The 20,666-nt window shown below is 34.6% G+C and overlaps 3 protein-coding genes and 1 non-coding gene across 6 annotated transcripts; 1 reads left to right on the top strand and 3 right to left on the bottom strand.

Moving 5' to 3' along the window:
* Positions 1-65: 65 nt before the first annotated feature.
* Positions 66-1,797, bottom strand: LOC125202139 (uncharacterized). Its single transcript, XM_048100487.2, has 6 exons — positions 1,538-1,797; positions 927-999; positions 717-826; positions 554-629; positions 374-427; positions 66-265 (listed from the first exon to the last, which is right to left on the bottom strand). Exons 1-5 carry the CDS (start codon positions 1,676-1,678, stop codon positions 411-413), a joined length of 417 nt encoding a protein of 138 aa, XP_047956444.1. The 5' UTR covers positions 1,679-1,797; the 3' UTR covers positions 66-265; positions 374-410.
* A 10,322-nt stretch (positions 1,798-12,119) lies between these two features.
* LOC125201694 (small ribosomal subunit protein eS30z/eS30y/eS30x) lies at positions 12,120-12,744 on the top strand. Its single transcript, XM_048099907.2, has 2 exons — positions 12,120-12,328; positions 12,601-12,744. Exons 1-2 carry the CDS (start codon positions 12,187-12,189, stop codon positions 12,645-12,647), a joined length of 189 nt encoding a protein of 62 aa, XP_047955864.1. The 5' UTR covers positions 12,120-12,186; the 3' UTR covers positions 12,648-12,744.
* Positions 12,745-13,561: 817 nt separating this feature from the next.
* On the bottom strand, positions 13,562-13,645 carry TRNAY-GUA (transfer RNA tyrosine (anticodon GUA)). Its single transcript is given in 2 exon segments — positions 13,562-13,597; positions 13,609-13,645. It is a non-coding gene; the product is annotated as a tRNA-Tyr (tRNA).
* Positions 13,646-14,010: 365 nt separating this feature from the next.
* Positions 14,011-17,973, bottom strand: LOC125208765 (protein DA1-related 2). 3 transcript variants are annotated; one of them, XM_048108348.2, is made up of 13 exons: positions 17,411-17,555; positions 16,898-17,052; positions 16,254-16,341; positions 16,059-16,176; positions 15,844-15,964; positions 15,663-15,746; positions 15,457-15,576; positions 15,167-15,379; positions 15,023-15,085; positions 14,809-14,924; positions 14,684-14,742; positions 14,508-14,581; positions 14,255-14,431 (listed from the first exon to the last, which is right to left on the bottom strand). In XM_048108348.2, the coding sequence occupies exons 1-13, from the start codon at positions 17,454-17,456 to the stop codon at positions 14,390-14,392; spliced, it is 1,299 nt and encodes a 432-aa protein (XP_047964305.1). In that variant the 5' UTR covers positions 17,457-17,555; the 3' UTR covers positions 14,255-14,389. The 3 variants fall into 3 exon arrangements, with proteins under 3 accessions (XP_088922314.1, XP_047964304.1, XP_047964305.1); XM_089066188.1 differs by lacking the exon at positions 17,411-17,555 and adding an exon at positions 17,949-17,973 and having other exon boundaries at positions 14,011-14,581; XM_048108347.2 differs by having other exon boundaries at positions 14,011-14,581.
* Between the last annotated feature and the right edge of the window lie 2,693 nt (positions 17,974-20,666).

Raw genomic sequence — 20,666 nt, 5'->3', positions numbered from 1 at the left:
TTAATGTATTCAATATGATAGTGCATGCAAATTGACTTAGCCATTCATACCCAACTATATAGATATATCAAGGATAAACTGTAATTTACCATATGGAGTAATAGCTATATAAACCAGGTAGAAATACTTATACTCTACAATACAAGATAAAGGAAATAGAATGATACAATGATTAATTAACTACATACATCTATTTATATAAACTTCTCTAATATTCTCTGCCCCTCTGCATAATGCTTGTGGTCATATATATTCATCCCTGTTCCTGCAAACATATTAAAATAAGTTAGCGATTAACATCCCAATCAAATATCAAAAGATAAATGCCCCACATAAAAGTGTAAATTAAGAACAAGATCTTTCTCTAAATTACCTTTTCATTTTTAGTGGAAATTCCTAATATTAGATCCTCAATAATAGAGAGATCCTGCAATGTGTTATAAATTGAATTGTTCAGCAATTTTTTTGTGAAAAAAAGAAATACATATATACACCAAGAATAGTTGTTAGTTAATTAAAAATAAGCATAAAAGAAAAAGAAAAATTCCTATACCTTGCCACCAATTTCCTCTAGAAGCACAACTAGAATTGCTGTCATTTTGCGCACCATTTCCTCCATCTTTCTTGAACTGCACCAACGATTGGTATTATCATGAATTTTCAAAAATAATAAAATTCCCAATTCTTGAAATTTTACAAATAAATAGTAGACTTACATTTTGTGGAGGACTATTAGTTGTTGGAGAGTAACTTTCTTGGCCACCATAATAAATTGAAGAATTGTAGTAGCAAGGTTCAGCTGGATTGTCTTTCACACTCTTATAATCTGATGTAAAAGCAACACTCACATAATTATATATTTTGATTTTATAATTAACTTTTTGAAGAAAGTTACTAATAATTTTTTTTATCGTATAGTAAAATACCTTTAGGAATTTCTTGTTTGCCATTTCCATAAGCATATGTGTAGTCTTTGTGAGAAGGATCTCTTCCAGGAACCTGAAATTTTTTAGAAAGTATAAATATATTTTTGAATTAATTTATATAGCATGTTAAGTGTTCATCGTTTTCACAATAATACATGTTGCGCAAGAATATTCTCTAATCTTGCACTAAAGTAAAATATCTCAATGGAAGAATATTCACAAATTATATAATGCAGTTATTAAATTTTATAATCCAAAAAGGAAAACTTCTTTAAATGATTTCCATGCTTGCAAGTTTTCTTTTTATGGATTTCCTAACAACATTCATCTACATATACGGATATAAATCTTATAAGAATAATATTAGTAGGAGTATATAGTTAATACCTTTGGCTTTCCAATATACTTGGAAAAAAAATGTTTCCATATGTACATATACTATATTATGGCTATAAACACACAATTACTAATAAATCATCTAATTAACCAACTTTAAGTGGAATCAAAGTAAAAGGAGATTCGACGATTCAATATATTCTAACATGATAACATTAGTTAAAAATTACTCCATAATGCTAGAAAATAATAAATTAAGATAGTATGAAGAATACCATGGATGTTTGTGGCCCAAAGATTGATCCAAAGTAACCTTGGGAGGAATTCGGAGGATTTGAGGAGTCTTTGGGACCAAACAGATCGGCTGCTAACGACGAGGGCGAAGACGATCCCACTTGCTTATTTGCTCTCTCCATTTGAAGTGTGATAATTCTTGAAAATGGAGGTGTGGATAAGATAATAAAGATTTTGGTGAAGAAGAAGAATTATGAAGATAGAGAGGGAGAGGACACGTGAAGTTGTGAGTGTGAGGAAAATGATAGGCTCTATTGCCCATATATATAGATACTCTTTTGAGAGAAGAAGATAGGGTAAAAGTATTATTCTATCTATCTCCTACTTTATTTTTTATTGGTATTTTTGTGTTAATTTGGATGGAGTCTTGATGGAAAATACTATAAAATATTAGAGTACATTTTGTGATCAAATTCATTCGAATAATAGTGGTCGGTTTCAATGAAATCTCACTTACCATAATCAAGATCCCACTTGTGTAATTTGACAATTATATTGCAAGCCTCATCTTATTCTCTTTCTCTCTCTTGGTTGAAAATCAAATTGTTCGTTTGTGTGCTTTATAGTAAGGGTCAAAATTCAAATGATGGTTTATGCTTTTGGGATTGGAGTTGTGCCTAAATTCTTCTTTTTTTTGGTGGGTTGGAGGCACATATTTTCTATGCATGGTAGTTGAATTTTGGTGGTACTATATTTTTGGAAGAACCCATGTTTCCTTGAAATGTATGTGTGATAGATCCACAAAGTTCCATATACAAGGAAGGATTCTTTTATAAAAACAAAATAAAGGAGAATTAAATACATTTATGATCAATGTTCTTGGAAAGGTATTATGGAAGTTTTAGTTTTGTAAACTCATACTACCTCCGTGTCATGTTATTCACATTTTTTTTTCATCTCGTTCCAAACTACTTGCACTATTTATATTTTAAGTAAGACCTAGTGTATTTAATTAAGATATTAGAATTAATTAATTAAGTGTTTCCTTATTACACTCAAAATACTACTCCCTCCGTCCCACTAAGTTTGTCTCAATTTGACCCGACACGGGTTTTAAAAAATTGCTTGACTTTGTATTAAATGGAGGTGTGTAGTGGAATAAGGGTCCCACATCAAGGAGATTGATGTGCGTATTTAATGCCGTTTTTGGTAGATTGTGAGATGAATGAAATGGTAAAATGAGACAAACTTTGTAGGACGGAGCAAGTAGTTTACTTGCATTAATCACTCAATCCTTAAGCGACGATCAGAAAAGAAAAGTACGAGGAGAAGGGTCTATAGTAGTATAACTTGTACATGTATAATACTCCTATGAGACATGATAACAAACTAATTACATATTTTAATAAGTCCAATTCCGGTCTAATCTCGTTCAAATGGATATTCCATCAGATTAAGGGTATAATTCTGAATTGAAATGCAATTAATACTCGTAGTAGCATTTATGCTTTTATAAATTATAATGTCTAATAGAAAATTAGCCATAAATGGTATGATTCATTAACATCTACATCTGGCAAATCCTCGATCTTAATCTAGCATAATCTTATTCGGTAGATTGACTTTTTAATCCAAATATTGAGCAATGAGAATAATGATATATACATATACATATACATGCACAAACAAATGGAATATCATAAGTTATATTCTCCTTTAGAAGAGATAACAAACTAGCAAGTGACCTTTCATTACTGTTAAACCATTGTATGAGGAATCCAATCAACTAGGCCTATATACATTATGAATTTATAATGCTAAAACTAATACTTTGATGCTGTAATTAATTAATTTTTTTTATAATTATGGGTATATGAATTGAAGCAATCTTTGACCTATCTGTATGTATATACATGTTTCCAGACAGGGTGAGAACCTTATCCAATTATCTAGGATTATCTCCTAGCCACCCCACGTCCCCACCCCACCCCACCCTACCCCCATCCCACCCCCACAACATTATCCATCACCTTTCAGACAACAGTAATATATTCGGATGTCAATTTCATGATCTTGTTCAAATGGTTGACTCTTAATTCCTCCATTCTTTTTACTGCAAATGTTGCTTGAATGACCATGGGATCAATAAAGATATTAGAGCATCCACAACACGGGCTTATTGGCATGTCTTGTAGGAATGAGATGGCCACCACCCGCGTGGGATGAGACGTCTTGCAGGGAGGGAAGGCTGGTGGGCCACTCGCCACATGTGCAAGTGGCCCGCGAAACTAAGAGGTGAATATCTGGTTTCAGGAAAAATGAAAAGAATTCTCTAAAAAAAGAAAAATGAAATAAAAGATAGACATTATTCTTAGGCTCAATTATTATTTCAACTATGTGACCTTGTCTTCATGTTAGTTTTTTATGAATACAAAATGCTCATACCCAAATTAAAGGTGATCAATTAATAAAAGAGAAAAAAGGGCAATAAATAAACCAGAAATAAATAAGTATATGAACAACAAATAGAAAAAAAAAAAAACCACTCTATGCTAACACTCAATCACAAACAAGAACCAAAAAAAAACATCGATGCCACTGATATTAAAGTGCTTGGCTTTAGTTTAATTTAATCTTATTTTTCCCTTCTTCTTAATATAATGGAGTATTCCACATTGATTAAAATAAGTCTCCAAATTATATAGTACTACTAATTAATTATATGTTCTTCGATTGAGTGTAAAACTGGTCGGTTCCTTGTGCCTTTAGACTGAATTTCATATGCAAAGCAAATTAAACCATGCATTTCAAGAAGATATAACTTTTATTCTTGGGCATCCAAAAACACATTATTCTTAGGGTATATTATTTCCATTGACGTATATTTAAAGAGAATATTTGATTTGAGAAAAGAAAGAGATCAATTCAACATGTGATAGTAAATTAATAATATTCTTCCTTCAATTTCTTTTTAAATTGGAGTCCAAAACTATCTCTGTAGATTTTTTTAAATTTCTTTTGTGCATGGATTCATTTTTGCTAGCTTTTCATCCATCCTTTTATTTTGGCCCTTGACCCCTATCCATTGCTGAAATGCAACGACCCTTTACTGAGGAATGGAGCCACAATAGTATATAAATAGGGAAAATAATAAAACAAAGGTTTTTTGAATAATTCGAAATTTTCTTCATGATAGCTAGTCATATCACATATGTGATGAGCTATCTTCAAAAGTTATGAATCGACTCAACTTTGTTTCTAGCTCATTTTCTCATATCATCGTATTTAAGGCCATACACCCACAAATAATTAAAGTGGTTGCATTTCACTTTAATCTCATCGATCATTTCAATCAAATAGTCTTATGATTAAAATAGGTCCACATTCAAGTGATCTTGATTAATTAGCCCATATTCACTTTAATTTCATCGATCATTTCAATCAAATAGTCTTATAATTAAAATAGGTCCACATTCAAGTGATCTTGATTAATTAGCCCATATTGCAATAATTAATTAATTTGATTTGCATTTTAAATATTATGTGGCCCCCCTTAGATAATTTTCTTGCCTATATGTCATCATACAAAGTAAGATAATTTTTAAATGTATTCATAATCTTTTCTTGGAAATTAAAGATATATTATTTTTATACTACTATTTTGCGCACACCAACTTTGCTTTTGGATATCCTTAAAACTAAAAGTTGCGATTGCCATTTTTTAAAAATGCACATCATTCACATTTATAAAGCATAGAACACTTTATTATTACATGGTGAAACATTGTAGCTAGAAGGAAAGAATCTCAACTAGATAGGCTTGTTTGTAATAATCAATTAAAGCATGCAGAGGATAAAAAGCAAGAGATATGAGTAGTGCTTATCTCTTTGCCGCGATTGAAATAAAATTGGGAGCAACTTTATGCTAATTACTTGAAATATTCATCTTTCTATCTATACATAATTTTCGTTGTGTATCATTTGATTATAGCAATGAATTCCAAACACAATGTATTACTTATCTTGTTAATGTATTTTAATACTATCTTGATTGGTATAAGGTGACCCCTTCAGATTTTATGAGAGGTGTGATCCTTCTTCTTTTGGTATTTTCTCATTAACATCTTCTGTTTTTTTGTTGTTCAGACACCTTCAAGTTTGTATTGTTGGTTTGCTGTTTGTAATAAGCTTCTTGACTGCTTGTGAAAATTATTGTATTGTTGAACTTTCAGACTTGTCATTTCTTTAATTTGACCATTTTTTACTTATACTAAAACTTTAATTTGACCATTTTTTACTTATAATAAAACATAGATTCAAGATGGTTTGATACGAGTTCATAGGAATATTAACATAAAAATGTTAATCAGAGACTAATTTACTTAATTATTGATTAGCTATTTAATTTCGTGCCATTTTTGGTTCGGGCCGACATCGAACTGAAAAAAGTTCCATCAATTTAACGTCATATATCAATTATGCAAGCCATTCATTGTATGTAGGACATTTTTAATGAGCAACTCCCAACTCAAAGCTGCCATTATATATCCTTTGGCATGTGAATTTTCTTGAGCATCATCTTTTTCACCTTTTAACTTGTCATAAGGTGCGAATTATTTTGCAGGTGAATAAAACCTAAATTACTAAATCAATCCTGCCAGTTTTTGAAATTTTCAATAAAAACCCAAATATGTAAGGAAAAATTTAGTGAATCTTAACTAAAACACTTGAAACAATGTAATTGTAGAATTCATTAGACAACAAACAACAGTAGTAGCAGTGGTGTAGTATTCAAGAGACTAGAGTTGCCAACTGGACTGGGTTGACCCAACGCAGTTGGGCTCAAGACTAACCCACCAGAGAAATGAAACGGGTCTAGACTGGCTGAGCTTATCAGTTGCAGAGAAATGAATCATGAATTTTTATTTCTGAGTGTTATGTGTATTGACAATAATATTACTATTACTATTACTTGACTAAAATTGATTCATGAATAATGAATTGACAATAATATTACTATTACTTGACTAAAATTGATGCTTCCATGGAACACATTTAAGCTTGTTCTGACAATTGCCCTCCCATTTGTCTTTGCACTCCCCATTTGCTTCATCGCAACAATGACACACTAATCCAATGCTCGAGAACGTTCCTGAATATTCCAAAGTAATGAAAGAAAAGCTTTAGCCACGTTTATTAGTAGTAATATAGGAATGTTAAATTGTTAATCATGTCAATCCTCTCGAGTTTGGGCTACTCTTATCGGGTTAGCTATTCATTCATATGCAATATGCAAGTTATTCGGTTTGTAACTTTTCCAGCTAGATATTTTCAATTCTAACCCTAACTTTCCGGTTTCAGGCTAACCCGACTCACGGGTTCAAAATAATTAAATTATTCTAACTGAATATTTTCTTGATAATTTTGTATTTATAAATAAACGAAAGTACTCGTAAATGAGTGTCAGTTTTAACTTGAAACTAAAATGAAACTCTTAAATAAGAGTTCGAGTAATGATTTTTTTGGCTATAAAAGTTTAGTTATATTTCTATCGGATTATTCAGGCCTACCCATGAGTTTCAAGCCTGACACATTAAGAGTTAACTAACTGCACACATGTATGTCAAGAGACTTACTCTGTTGATAATTAAGAACAGCAGCTGTGGCTTGAGAGCTCCGAATGTGATGATTGATGGCAATAAAAGATATGAGAAACAAAATCAAGCATTTTACTTGTTTGTTAAACATGGCTCTTAAACTTTTCTCAGCTTCAAGAAAAATATATGTATATGCTAAGAGGAATAATAAAAAGATAATATTGAACTTTTGTAAACTTCAGCTACATATTTACATATATATAGGTGTTTGAATTCAAACTAAAAGTAATTAAAGTTTTTCTAAAGTCCGATCGAAGTGCAAGTTTGAATTCAACTCGCCCCAAAAAGTGATCAATTGGAAATAATTTTTAATTTCTTTATTACTAAGAAATTAATAGCAAATTTTAGCCAAATATTGGCACTAAATTTCTCAGAAGTAAATGTAGCATATTTTCGTCTAATAATCGTCTTGTAAAATAGCAAAACTTTAGATTAAAAAAACTTAGGTATATATAATATATATCAGCCAAAATGTTAATACAAAGAACATCATGTAATAGATTCAAACATATAAATGGAGTATGGTTGGGATCAAATTGGTTATATATTTTCAAATTTGTTTTTCACAAAATGTAAAAGTAAATAGATGCTTCCATAGAAAAGGTCATGTTAGTCAAACTACAAGCTAAGGAAGATATATTTGTCTCGAACATGCATGATTTTCCAATGAATTTAATATGATTAGGTGCAAATTCATCCCATTTAATTTGTAGTAGTAGTATAAGATTTTTTTGACTGTGACTTAAAAATAACTCTATGAAAATTTGGTCCAAAGCAAAAATACTAGTATTGATATCGGATGTCCATCGACGAATCCTTCTACTTTATACTAATGTTTTATCTATATGTACAATAGAGCTTATGAACAAATAATATTATTCAATTTCGGTATGATATTCGAATTCAGAATAAAAAAGCATAAGAGCACTCCCAATGGCACTCCCTTATTTCTCCCTTATTTCTTCCTAATTCCTGCCACATCAGCGCCACATCATCATCACATTTTATCCCCAGTTTTTAGCCAACTGATACAATGGTTTCTCCCTTATTTCTCCCTAACTCAACATTTCATTTTTACATCATTATTTTTTATATTATTTAATTTTCCCTACAAATGTATTTAATAAATAGACTAATAATGAACAATTCATCGTTGTATTAATCATTGGAAAATATAATACAACGAGAAAAAAAAAAACTACAAATAAAAACGGCAAATAAACAAAGATTTAAAAAAAAAAAACTAAGACGGAGGGGCCGGAGGGGCGTCGGGCTCGAGGCCCATCTTAATCTGCAGGCCTTGGATGCATTTCCAGAGGGCCGCCTTTTCTTCAGGGGTCCCGCCGCCGGTGAAGTACAGCGTGTACATCTGCGTCAGATTGGCGACATTGTTCGAATAAGTGGCTTTTTCTAAGTCGATGTGGGGTTCCGAACCGACTTCCGACGTTGTGCCCTTCCCCTTCCGCCTCCCCTTCGCCTTCTTCGCTCCCTCCGGGCGCTCGTGCGGACCATCCCCACTCAAGTCGATGTGGGTCGCGCTCCCCTCGCTCTCCGAAACGCTAAGTCGCGAGCGCACCGATTTCCCGTGCAGCGCGGCGTGCATCCCCGTCCGGAATTTGGGGAGATCCTTCAGCTTATCGTAGATGTTCCAATACTTGAACCCCTTCGACAAGTACTTGCCACAATACCTCTGCATGGCCTCATCTCGGACCATATGCTCGTTCTGGCCACTGGGCATGTCGGCCAACAAGTTAGAATAAATACCGTTGAAGTGGCCGCAGTCCCTCATGAGGCGCTCCCAATGCCGACGGATCGCCTCGCTGCCATGGTCCTTCATTGAGGCAGTCTTGTGGCTCCTGTACTTCGCGGCAACCCGCTCCCAGAATATGATCTCAGTCTGGTAGTTGCTGCGCTCCGCGTTCTGTGACGTGTCCGCCCAGCAGGTGGCTATCAGCTCGGACTCTTGCAGAGTGTAAGTAGTCCTTACCCGATTCGGCCTCTCATCGGAACCCGTATCAGTCGCAGGCGGCTCGGTGGGCGTTTCTTCCACCTCGAAGTCCTCCGCGCTCAGTGTCGCGGCCTGAGATTCTTGGTCGCCTGGGGTTGATCCGGGGGTGTCGAACTGGGGCCGATACACATCGTCGGCTGGAGAGGGCATTCTGCCGGCATAGTTGAAGTACGGAGAACGTCTCCGCGCCGGAGGAGTCTGCAAAGGAGACGGACCCGTGTATGGAAGTTGGCCGGGAGGAGAACCCATCGCTAACAACGAGTGCATCCACTGCTCGTTTGCTTCATCCATGTTGGGAATTTGTGAACTCGACTCTTTCCCCTTACCCTTACCCTTACCCGAGCGGGAATTTTTCTTCCAAAAGCTCATAATTTGATGAAGATTGAAGATTGGGAGAAGAGATTGAAAATGGAGAGAATGAAGATTGTGGGTGATGAATGGAGGAAGTGGAGGAAATATTTATAGGGGTGGGATGTAAAAATAGCCGTTGGGCCGAAAAAAAAAAAAAAAAAAATTTAAATATCGCCGATTTATCGCCGAGCGTCGCCCACAATGGCCGGCGATCGCTCGGCGATAATCCGGCGATAAAACGCCGGTTGGCGAAAAAACGGTAACATTATCGCCGAATTATCGCCGTTTTCACCACAACGGCCGGCGATTTATCGCCGGATTTTCGCCACCCCCATTGGGAGTGCTCTAAGAGCATTTTTGGACGATGAAATTCTACTAGTTGTTAAGTCATTTTCCTCAAATTAATCAAAAGGTTTGGAGTTTAAGTAATTTCAAATATTTGAGTGGTGAGTTGTTACTAAAAATATTTGTAAATTTCATTATGAGAGAAATCAATGTCGTAAAGTAATTAGCACGAAATTTATAATGAACAAATCGAAGGTATCGTTGAAATTAATTTAGACATTTCGCTTTCAGGTTTCATTTATTCTATAGCGACTTAAAAGAGTAACAACCATGTTTGTCGTTGTTCAATTTCAAGTTGAAAAAACAAGTGTAAATATGGAAACATGAATCGATTGGGCGTGTAGCATGGGCTCTATTGATTGATTGGTGCAAAATGTCCAAGTTATATGAATACAAGAACTTAGTTACGATTCAAAGCAAAAAAAAATAAAAAAGCTTCTTTTTGAGATACAGGCATACAGCTGTGGGTAACACAAATAAGATCTATATTTTCAAAAAGATTATCTTAATGTTTTTTGCAAGTAGGAAATGTCAAAATCAAAGAACTTGACTATGTAGCTCGTAATATGGGCTTGTTTCCAAATGTACATCAAAGTCGTTTGGATTAAAATTTTTAGTTAGGTGAAAGAATTTCACTACTTACATAGGAATGTAGGATTAAATTGAAACTGTCGATTCAATTTGCAATTGAACTTGCAGTTCTAATTTGGTACCATAAATGTTTTAATGTGTTGAAACTGAAATTGGCTATACCAATTCAACCGATATCATTCCATTCAAGAATTTTTGGAACCATAACCAGCAATCAACCGCCTATGTTGGGCCAAAACCAATAAACCATGATAAATAAATAAAAAAAATCAGAAAAAACCTTGAAAAAAAACTGAAAATCAGTAAATGTTGGCTAAAATCGACCAAAGCCCTTGATTTAAAATGGAAACTGGATTCGTCAGTTATGGGTTCAAAACCGAATTTGTGAATCTACTTACGGTTTCATTTCCCTTGTTTGGAATCGGCGATTCTAGAACGAGAGTACCAGTAATAATCAAATATTCCCTCAATCCACAATAAATAGTAGTAGTATCATTTTGGTTTATTCATCAAAATTAGTCTATATGTATTTATATAAATTTTTTAATTGCCGAAAATCTCATTTTTATTAGAAATTCTTTAATCACATTCTTTTTTACTTCCGGCATGTTTGATAGCCCAAGTTAGAAAATCCAAGAAAATAAGATCAGAAAATAAACCAAATGTTATAGGTAAGCTTTCTCAATTTTCAATTTTTTTATAAAAATGAGCACATGTTTGATACCCCAAATGTGCCCTAGTTCTAACAAGATCAGAATGAGATATGGATTGTGTAGACAAAATTGCCCTTATCTTTTCCCATTTTTAACAAATTTACCACAATTCCCCCCAATGGACAGAAAATTGAGTTCTTCAACAATGCAAGAAACCTCCAATTTTGTGAATAAATCTTCCGAAGAATAGGGTTGCACAATAACAAGAGGCCAATTTTAGTGTAACAAATTCGTGTAGAGAAAGAAACTGATGTCTAAAAATCGCGTGGTGTGGTGCTGCATCTCTGACCTAATTTTAGAGAGAAAAAGGGAAGAGAAGATGGAGTGGTGCTGCAAATCTGACCCAAAATCAAAGTGAAAAACGGAATAGGCGAAGGTTTGGTGCTGTAAATCTGACCAAAAATCAAAGAGTAGAAGAGAAGAGAGGATGGAAGAGAAGATAATCCTGGTTTGGTGCTGTAAATTTGACGGAAATTCAGCAAAGAGAAAAAGAGAAGAGAAGAGAAGATGGAAGACTAGAGAAGATTGACTTGAAATTAGGGCAAAGAGGGCTAATTTTGGAAGCAATTTTATTTCTTGATGAATTGGAAAATAAACCTCGGCTGAAGCAGCGATAAGTTTCCAGAGATAAGCTGGTATACACTCTCGGGCCTGTGCGGGCTCTCGTTTTTTTGCGGGCTTCTTCAAAAAATGTGAAAATGTATCAAATAATGGAAAAGCCTAGGAAAGGGGTCATTTTCTTGATTTTCCTGGGCTATCAAACATACCCTTCGTGTCGTCTACTATGAGAATCATTTTTAATGGACGAGGGACTAGATTGAAAAGCCCAGCCATTCGAATATATAAATTGATAAGATATTGGGCCGAAGACTGAAGTAACATAATCCATTGGGCTTTCATTTTTTGGAAAAAATACCCAATTAATATTTATATTTATATATCATGCTAACCCTAACCTTCACTGTAACCTCTCCCATTGCTGCTGCTCTCTCTCTTGATTCATTCAATCAATCGATTAATCAATCATGGGTAAGGTCCACGGTTCGTTGGCACGTGCCGGTAAGGTGAGAGGGCAGACGCCCAAGGTTGCGAAGCAGGACAAGAAGAAGAAGCCGCGCGGCCGAGCTCACAAGCGGATGCAGTACAATCGCCGTTTCGTCACCGCCGGTAATCTCACTCTTCTCTTGTGTGTTTTTTTGCTAGAATTCTGTTGCATTATGACCTAATTGTGTTTTATTGAATTTACCATAATGTATTGTTTGCATTTAGCATGATTGTATTTGTTTGATTTTTTCTTCTGAATTGGGGATTATAGGATTGGAAATTGAACCCTAGTTTCAGTGATGTGTTTGATTAGATATGTATCATTATGAATGAATTGATATGTGGAAAGAAGAGGGGACGAAATTCATAAGCTGGTATTCGTGTATTTGTTGCAGTTGTTGGCTTTGGAAAGAAGAGGGGACCGAATTCATCTGAGAAGTAATTGGTGAAGAGATTTTTATTGGTTTGATTTCATCATGTAGTATTGTTATTTACTTTGTCCTATCATTTTGAATATAAAGATTGGATTTTTATTTCTATTTGCCTTCCTTTTGTGAAAGAATTTGCTTATCTCTGAGCTTTCTTGATAGTTTGAACAGCCATTATCAGTAAATCGCAGTATTTATGTTTGGTTTCGATTGGTACAACGAACTGGCTGGGGAAGTACTCTATGAATCAAGTTACATGAGAATCTAGTTATTTCCTCTCAAAAGTTAAGTAGAAATAGGTAATATCCCAACATTCACTAAATATTGGCTATCCAAAATGGTTAGTTTTTGCTTGGCAAAAGAATTAGTTGGAGATGAATTTCTTAAGTATAACTAATTGGAAAACCAGTTGAGTTATGCAAGAACAAACTATTGAAACATTTAGGGGTGTTGTTGAACTAATCAAGTCCGTTGTTTTTAACCAATAATTGAAATTCTGGCTTTTGGTTAGTGTTTCTTTAAAAATTTGGTTTTCAATTCAAGGAATGAAGATGCGCAATGCAATTTGCGAGGATGATCACTTTGACCAAATTAATATACTTATTCATAGAATGAGAGAATGATGTTATTTATCCATTTTTCTTCATGCTAAGAAATCATATTGATACGAAGGGAAAATAGACAGCGATTACATACACACATTGCCCTAGGGCGTTCAAATGGCATATGGCAAGATTTTAAAAAAATTCAATTATTTTCGATAAACAAATTTATCAAAATGTTAGAATTTCAGTATTGCATTATAATCTCATATAGGGACAGAGATTGGTATAAAAGAAAGGATAGTGAGTAATTTTTTATCAAGAAATTATGGGTTAATAGGATATTATGATTAATTAGCTGGCAAAAAAAGTATACAGAAAAAAATTCCGACCTACCGGATTCGAACCAGTGACCTAAGGATATCAGCACAAACTACAGTCCTCCGCTCTACCAACTGAGCTAAGGTCGGATGTGTTAAAATCTGTCAAATTTATATAACTTACACTAGGAAACTTCATTTTCTCAAGTAATTGATTAACATTTCTTTTTTATTGCTTATATTATTACAACTACTCTCGTAGTAGAATGATTAGTTGGAGTCTGTGATGAGTATAAGTACTATGTTTTGGCCAATCCGAGCCAAGGGTAAATTTCGAATCAGTGGCCTGAATCGACACTTACTATTGTAACCCCAAGGGTAATTCGATTTAATGAATTAGAGATAACATAATCGCATAATATGTTGTTTGTTTAATAGATATGATATTATGATCTGATATTGAAAACATAATTTTAAGATAGAGATATACACAAATTCTAAATTTCAATTCTAAATAAAACACAAAATTTCTTATTTAGCCAATCTTATAAAGCCAACTCATAACAGGTCAATATGCGGAAGAATCTCTGAAGATCACAATTTTTTAAACAAAATAAAAATAAAAATTATTCCCCTCATTTTCATACATAACACTATGCATTCACATTTGAAGTTGTATGAATAGATCATATGATCCACTAATATATGATCAACTCAATCTTTTGAGAACCTCCTCTTTCATCTCAACTCACTATTCCGGGAAGGTTCCCGTGAGTCGAATATGGTCCAACGTACGTCGTAGACCATACCTATTCACGGCTGCCATGGCGGCTCTATACCCCCCTCCATATGCTGGAGATGCATCGTGGGCGATCTGGTGCATAAAAAACTCGCCTAGCTTGTTCTCGACAGTCGACTTACCTCCCTTCTTGGATGCTGACCAAGGAGAATATGACGATGATGAGGAGGAGGAAGACGAAGCTGTAAAGGTGGTGGATGGTATGCTCAATACCTCTGACTCCAGCCATAGGCGCGCGAGCACTTGACAGATACCTTCTTCCACCTCGTGCCTCAGATGGCGATAGCCTGCATAGTGCCATAAGTGGAATGACTTATTTAACATAGAAGGCGCGTACAAACCATCATTAATGTGAAGTGAGACACCATTTTAAGGGCTCGGATCAATACCATTGAGACGTAGCCATCCGTGCATCAGCTCGTGTGCAAGGATTGCTCCAGTCAGCAACCTGCAGCAACAATTGGTTAAACACATTCAACGTTGCAAACCCGAGATCTAGCTAGACAGTAGTTACCTTGGAAGGCCATACAAAACCAGAATGGCTGTAACATCACACCTCCTAACCAGCTTCTGCAGTTGTGTCCTCATTCCCACTAGTCCACACCGCTCCATTCTTGGCCTTCTCGACACCTGAATATTGGTCGTACGACACAGAATTTGAAACAAACAACCTAATAAAACTTCTGTTGAAGGAAAGAATGATCCAATGCTACTGGAGAAGAGCTTACACTAGTAACAGTTTGCTCTTCGGATAAGCATAAGCCTCTTGTTTCCGGCATGTGATGATAGCCCTGCAAAATGGTAGTCATTCGTATAAATAATACTACTAGTAATCAACAATACAAAAAAATGGATATGGAGAAAATACTTACATGCTTCTCGCCCTCAATGGCCTCGTTAAGGGCTATTCTTTCAACAAGAAGCATTGGAATTTGCTGATCAATCCTCATGTTCAGTCCCTCATAGTAGTCCCTAATGGCATGGTACAACGGCTGGCAGTCACCGGTGTCCATGATAGCCGACTCCATACACTCCAAGCATATGCTACGACTATCTCCCAGCGATATGTATCTAGTATTCCATGACTTCAAAGTTGAAACAACAAAAAACTGTAAGCTTAAGAATTTCATTTAACAGTGTAAAAATGACAAAAAATGTATACCTCCAAACGTTCGCAACTGCAACACCTAGCTGTGTTGTCGTGTTCGTGTGAAGGACAGTACTTTTGAGACCAGAACGGGTGGCATCTGTATTCGATCAAGCCAGCTCCATTAGTGGGAATCTGCAGATTTAATGGACAGTAGCAAATTAATGTGAATAATCTGATTTCAATGACTGGGAGTTAAATAAATGGATGATGTTACTTACAAACTGATGACAGACTTCACATTTTGGATGAGTGAGCTCCTTGAAGCAAGACTTGTGGTATGTGTCTTTTCCTGACAAAGAGAACTATACTAAACAAAAAGAATTGCATATTAAAAAAGGTTCGATGATAACGTTCGATTGATATGAGCAGTACTAACTAAAGACCAAAGGACCAAAATACCTCAAGCTCAGTAATAGGGTGACCACACGCGAAGCAGCAGAAGCACTCGGGATGAAAAAATGTCCCCATGCATCCGAGATAGTTCCCCTGCACGATTTCACGTTCGCACCCTCCACACTTTCTGCAAAAGATCACTGCATCATTGACAGGAAAAACTAGAAATTTGTGAAGAAATTTTCAAGATCTCTTGGCAGAAATTGTGTAAAAAAAAGTACCTATAGGCCTCCGGATAATAGTCTCTAGGGCCATACTGAGGGTTATATGGGGCTGAGTTTAAACTGTCGTGAAGTGTTCTCGCTAGATCTTCATCGTTGGCAGTTCTCCATCTATAGCCTGCACAGTTAAGTCCATCACCTTAGATTTCACTCATTATGTGGTTGCTGTTGAGGATGAAAACAAGAAGATATTACCATTCGGTTTGCTTAGATCTTCGTTCAAAGAGGCAGCTACTGCGCGATCTAATTCCTCTTTCTCTCTATTGGCCCGAGACCGGTCATCCTGCAGGCCCAACCAGCGAAAGTTTAACAATCGAAAACTGTTCATTCGTTGTCAATGAACTTTCCATTTCTTATTGTTTTCGATCAAGCCATGCAAATTCAAACTTTGTAGAATAATGCAATATGCAATTATCAAAGATAATAGTACAGAATTATGACAACAAAAGGCAGGATCATATAATAATTAAGCACTAATTAGTTCTTTTTCTGATCTCCAATAGTATGTGTGGTTTAGCTCTATCCAAGATCTACTTTTCTTTCTTTGGGATAATGCAGTTGACAACTCAGTTGGATTTAAGATAAGAAAATCTTAGAAGATAAAAAAAATATCTAAAGTAGGATAAGTATATGATACCAATTTGAAACATCTCTATTGATATATTCATATCAGGAATATATTCCACCTATCTTCAAACCGCACTTTTAAATTCAAAATCTTAAGATAGAGCACAAAAATAATCACTAAAGTATAATATTCCAACAGCAGACAACTAGTGATGAAAATTCTACATTGAAAGATGAACATAAGGCACATTTAGAGACAGAGGGATCAATACCGAAGATCTAGTTGGGGCTCGTAAGATGACATTTCCATCACCGGGCTGTTGCACCCCCGTTGCAGCTCTCCTTCTACTACCTCCACCTTGGAAAACCTTGCTCAGCCATCTCATGAGGCGCGACTTCCTCTCTCCGTACGAAGAGACGATATTCCCTGCTTAAACCCCACAATTAATACATAAATTTCTTAATGCTTGAACAGTTAGTTATACAAGAGTGAAGAAAAGTAGCCCAAACCTCAAAAAAACTGAAAACTAAACTAAGAACTAGATCAAAATGCAGCCTCAAATAGCCCTTACACATAGTTATGATTAATCCAGATTATACAGAAACAACCTTCTTGATGCATAACTGATATAAATATGAATAAGGGCATTACTAAATTGGCAAAAAGGTATAATCTTGAGGCAAACAGAAGCAAAATTCATCCCTCAAAACAAAAATATCATGTGGGAATTGTGAAAAAAGGCAAAATTTGTTAAGTTAGTTAGGAAAAAAGGAGAAATTCATACCATAAATGCAAGGCTGGGCAAGGTGGTTGACATTTGAGGAAGACATGAGGTATTTCCAGGTTGAAGAGAAGGTTGTAAAAATTTTCAATGGTGAAAGGGACTGAGAGAGGAGGAGGGGAGAGAGAGGAAGAGGAAAACAGCATTGTAAATAAAGGTGGAGAAAAGAGAGAATCTGAGATGGGGGAAAGAGATTCTTGGCTTGGAGAAACAAGAGAAGAAAGTTAATGGTGGGAGAATCTGGTGATGAGGATTGAGGTCAGATCAGAAAAAGGAAGGGAATATGCAGAAAGGCTATGAATTTATCAACTTGAGTTTGAGTGAACTACAATCTTCTTGCCCACCACCTTTGGTGTTATCTTTCAACTTTACAACATGAATGCATATGGCTCTCACTAGAGTTTGATTTCACCTTTTCAGCTTTTATAACATTAACTAGCTAGAGAGTCCAGTCTAATGAATAATTAGGTATTTTTGGAATATGATTCGCAGGCAAATTAATACATGTTGAATACGAAGGATAATGAATGCAGAAGCGTACTTGTGTTCATGCCTCGATGAATCTCAAGTAGGGTTGAGCGTCTTGCAAATGATACGTATGAAAATGTAGATAAAGAGTTACTACTATGTTTCTCGTTTGGTACCTTCGGTTGATAGGAATGAGATACTATCACTTAGAGGTCATGGCCTCTTATATAGAGAACAAATTCATAGCTTTATTCTAACTTCAATTTCAACCATAACAAATAGAGTTATCTCCGCACCATTGGTCCTAATAATTGTTATAGATGATCGTTTGACCATCATATTTATATTAACTTATAAATCACGTAATCAGGTTATTCAATAGATAATCATAAATATGCACAATCGTAAGACGATTATATTGTACCATATTATAATAATTCGACACCTCGCATGGATTTCTTAGTGAAGTTCTAAAACATGTTATATCTCTAGTGAAAAATGAGACCTAAAGACTAAAGTCACCTTTGATGTATATTTTTATGGTCTTTCACCTAGAAAGGAAAACAAGTCAAAAGTTGCAAATAATGGGGTTATCAACAATGAAAATGCTTTCAAACTTCTTCAATCACCATACTTAAAAAATAACAATATAGCCTCAAGACTAAGGGAATATTTGCATTTTTAGCATGTGAAAAATCTAAAAATCACTGGATAAAATTCTCATGACCGATTCATTTAAGGTATAGAATTGAAATCCTCCAGCCACCCCTAGTTTTAATTATTTCAAAAAATTTAATTTGTCAAACTTGAAATGTATTTTGTTTAATTGAAATTCTTCCTTTAGTAGAAGTTGAAACATATATAGGTAAACTAGTGTGGAAAGAATTCCATTGAGAAAAGGTATAATTATTATCATGCATTCTTCTTTTTTAAGCCAAGAAAAAAAGTGTAGTTATTAGATCAGCATGATACTTGGCTTTATTAAAGAAGGGAGACAAATGGCGAATCTATCATAAAGATTAGATCTGTCTGCTGCAAGAATAATCAGCCTTGTTTCAAAACACATTTAACTTAAAATTTAATTTTCAATTATGTAAAGTTTAAGATATATTCTATTCCTTTCAACGATATGAACTAACTTGTTACGATTGCGCAATCTAATTAAAAGTAAACGATGCTCAAATATTAATGCAATTACGTTACGTTAGTGTTGTGGGGCATACAAATTAGTTAGCAACTAACAACTTTTGGATATAAGGATAATGCCCTATTTGTTATTACTTAAAAATAATTTAAACTTTTCATGAATATATTTTAAAAAGTATTCTTATTACAAAATCACCCGATGTTGAATCGGAACCAATACTGAAATCATGTATTATCTCATCGGGTTGGTTAAAGTTTCGATTTTTTGGATGAGTTCTTAAACCAGCGACATCACTAAATTCCACTCCTTATAAGATACTCCTAAAGGAAATTGATCGAATAATTGGACTACTACTATAACCCGTTTAAGATTTCATAAAGTTATATTTTGTCAGTATAAAAATCGAGAACAAATCACCTAATATATTTTATGGGAGGTAAAGATGTAAACTTGGATTTAGTGTTATTCCTTTTGTGACTTCTTTTACAATTTCTGACGTATCTCCAGCCAAGATGTGCTTGAAAAGGTTTGATTTAGATTTAGATTTTTATTTAGCCACATGCAATAGTATTACTACTTTTTTACTTTTATAGTTGTCAGCACAATATTATTCCATTCAATTTATAGAAATAAATTTATGAAGATTTATTTTTGATAAAAATTGTGACGATCATTTGAACTTCTATGTCCAATAATTGAGTTTCAAAAACTAGGCTTGAGAACATGATCTCATCTTGATTGTATACCAAAGTGGTTCTAAAAAATACATGACAAAATAACCTTTTTCCTTTAACTTGTGACGCTTAATGGGGTCTCTTGAATGATCATATAGAAAAATTAGTGTGGAAATAGAAATCGGGTGCACTATTTGTCGTTGTATGATCAAAAGTAATATATCCCGAATACGAGACTCGTGGAATCGAACACAGTGAAAGTTATCGATGACTCACCGTTGTTTGATGACATTGTCCATCATCTTTTGTAGATGATGTCTAGATCTGAAGATAAACAAACTGAAGTACTCCCTCTGTTTCTTCATAGTTGAGGCCGAACTTTTCGGCATGGAGTTTTAGAAATGAATGTTAGGTGTGTTTAATAAAGAGATAAAAAAGTAAGAGAGAGGAAAAGGTAGAGAGAATAAAGTATAAAGTGAATAAAACAGATAGAATAAAGTAAGAGAAAGTAAAGTAAGAAAGAGAAAAAAGTTACCATATATGAAAATGACTCAACTAAGAAGAAACTTTCCAAAATAAAAAAATGACTCAACTATGAAGAACCGGAGGGAGTAAATATAAACAACATAAGTTTGTACTTAAAAGCTCAACTTTTTCTTAATTTCACCGAGCCCAAAAATAATTAAATCTCAATTTTGAATGTATATATATTCAAGTTTCTCCTATTTCACTAATTCTCTTTTTATCTCTCAAACATCATAACCACTTTTAGTGTCTCACCTCAACTGTCATTTATGAGAATATTAAAAGTGTCTTTTTGCATCTTATCCGTTACATAATTTCAATTTCAATCAAAGAAAGAGATATTAACAAGTGAGGCAATTTTGATCAAAACCACACAATTTTCAGACAATTATATTGTTGGCATATAACTTGAAAATGACCCTTGACTAAACGAATCCTTAGCTAA

This window comes from Salvia hispanica, chromosome 2 (genome assembly GCF_029641045.1).
Source record: "Salvia hispanica isolate PSC_SH4W2 chromosome 2, Shi_PSC_v1, whole genome shotgun sequence".
Lineage (NCBI taxonomy): Eukaryota > Viridiplantae > Streptophyta > Magnoliopsida > Lamiales > Lamiaceae > Salvia > Salvia hispanica.
Note: the sequence above shows the minus strand (reverse complement) of the source record. Positions and strands in the feature narration are given on the sequence as shown.

Bases quoted from the DNA above. Each gene is read 5' to 3' on its own strand.
- LOC125202139 (XM_048100487.2), bottom strand. From the start codon at position 1,678: ATGGAGAGAGCAAATAAGCAAGTGGGATCGTCTTCGCCCTCGTCGTTA. The intron at 1,000-1,537 runs GTATTCTTCATA...AAAAAATTTCAG, and splicing joins TTGGGCCACAAACATCCATG to GTTCCTGGAAGAGATCCTTC. The intron at 827-926 runs GTATTTTACTAT...CTTTTACATCAG, and splicing joins CAAACAAGAAATTCCTAAAG to ATTATAAGAGTGTGAAAGAC.
- LOC125208765 (XM_048108347.2), bottom strand. From the start codon at position 17,456: ATGTCTTCCTCAAATGTCAACCACCTTGCCCAGCCTTGCATTTATG. The intron at 15,747-15,843 runs GTATTTTGGTCC...TGTTTAGTATAG, and splicing joins ACCCTATTACTGAGCTTGAG to TTCTCTTTGTCAGGAAAAGA. The intron at 14,925-15,022 runs GTAAGCTCTTCT...ACCAATATTCAG, and splicing joins AAGAGCAAACTGTTACTAGT to GTGTCGAGAAGGCCAAGAAT.
- LOC125201694 (XM_048099907.2), top strand. From the start codon at position 12,187: ATGGGTAAGGTCCACGGTTCGTTGGCACGTGCCGGTAAGGTGAGAGGG. The intron at 12,329-12,600 runs GTAATCTCACTC...TATTTGTTGCAG, and splicing joins TCGCCGTTTCGTCACCGCCG to TTGTTGGCTTTGGAAAGAAG.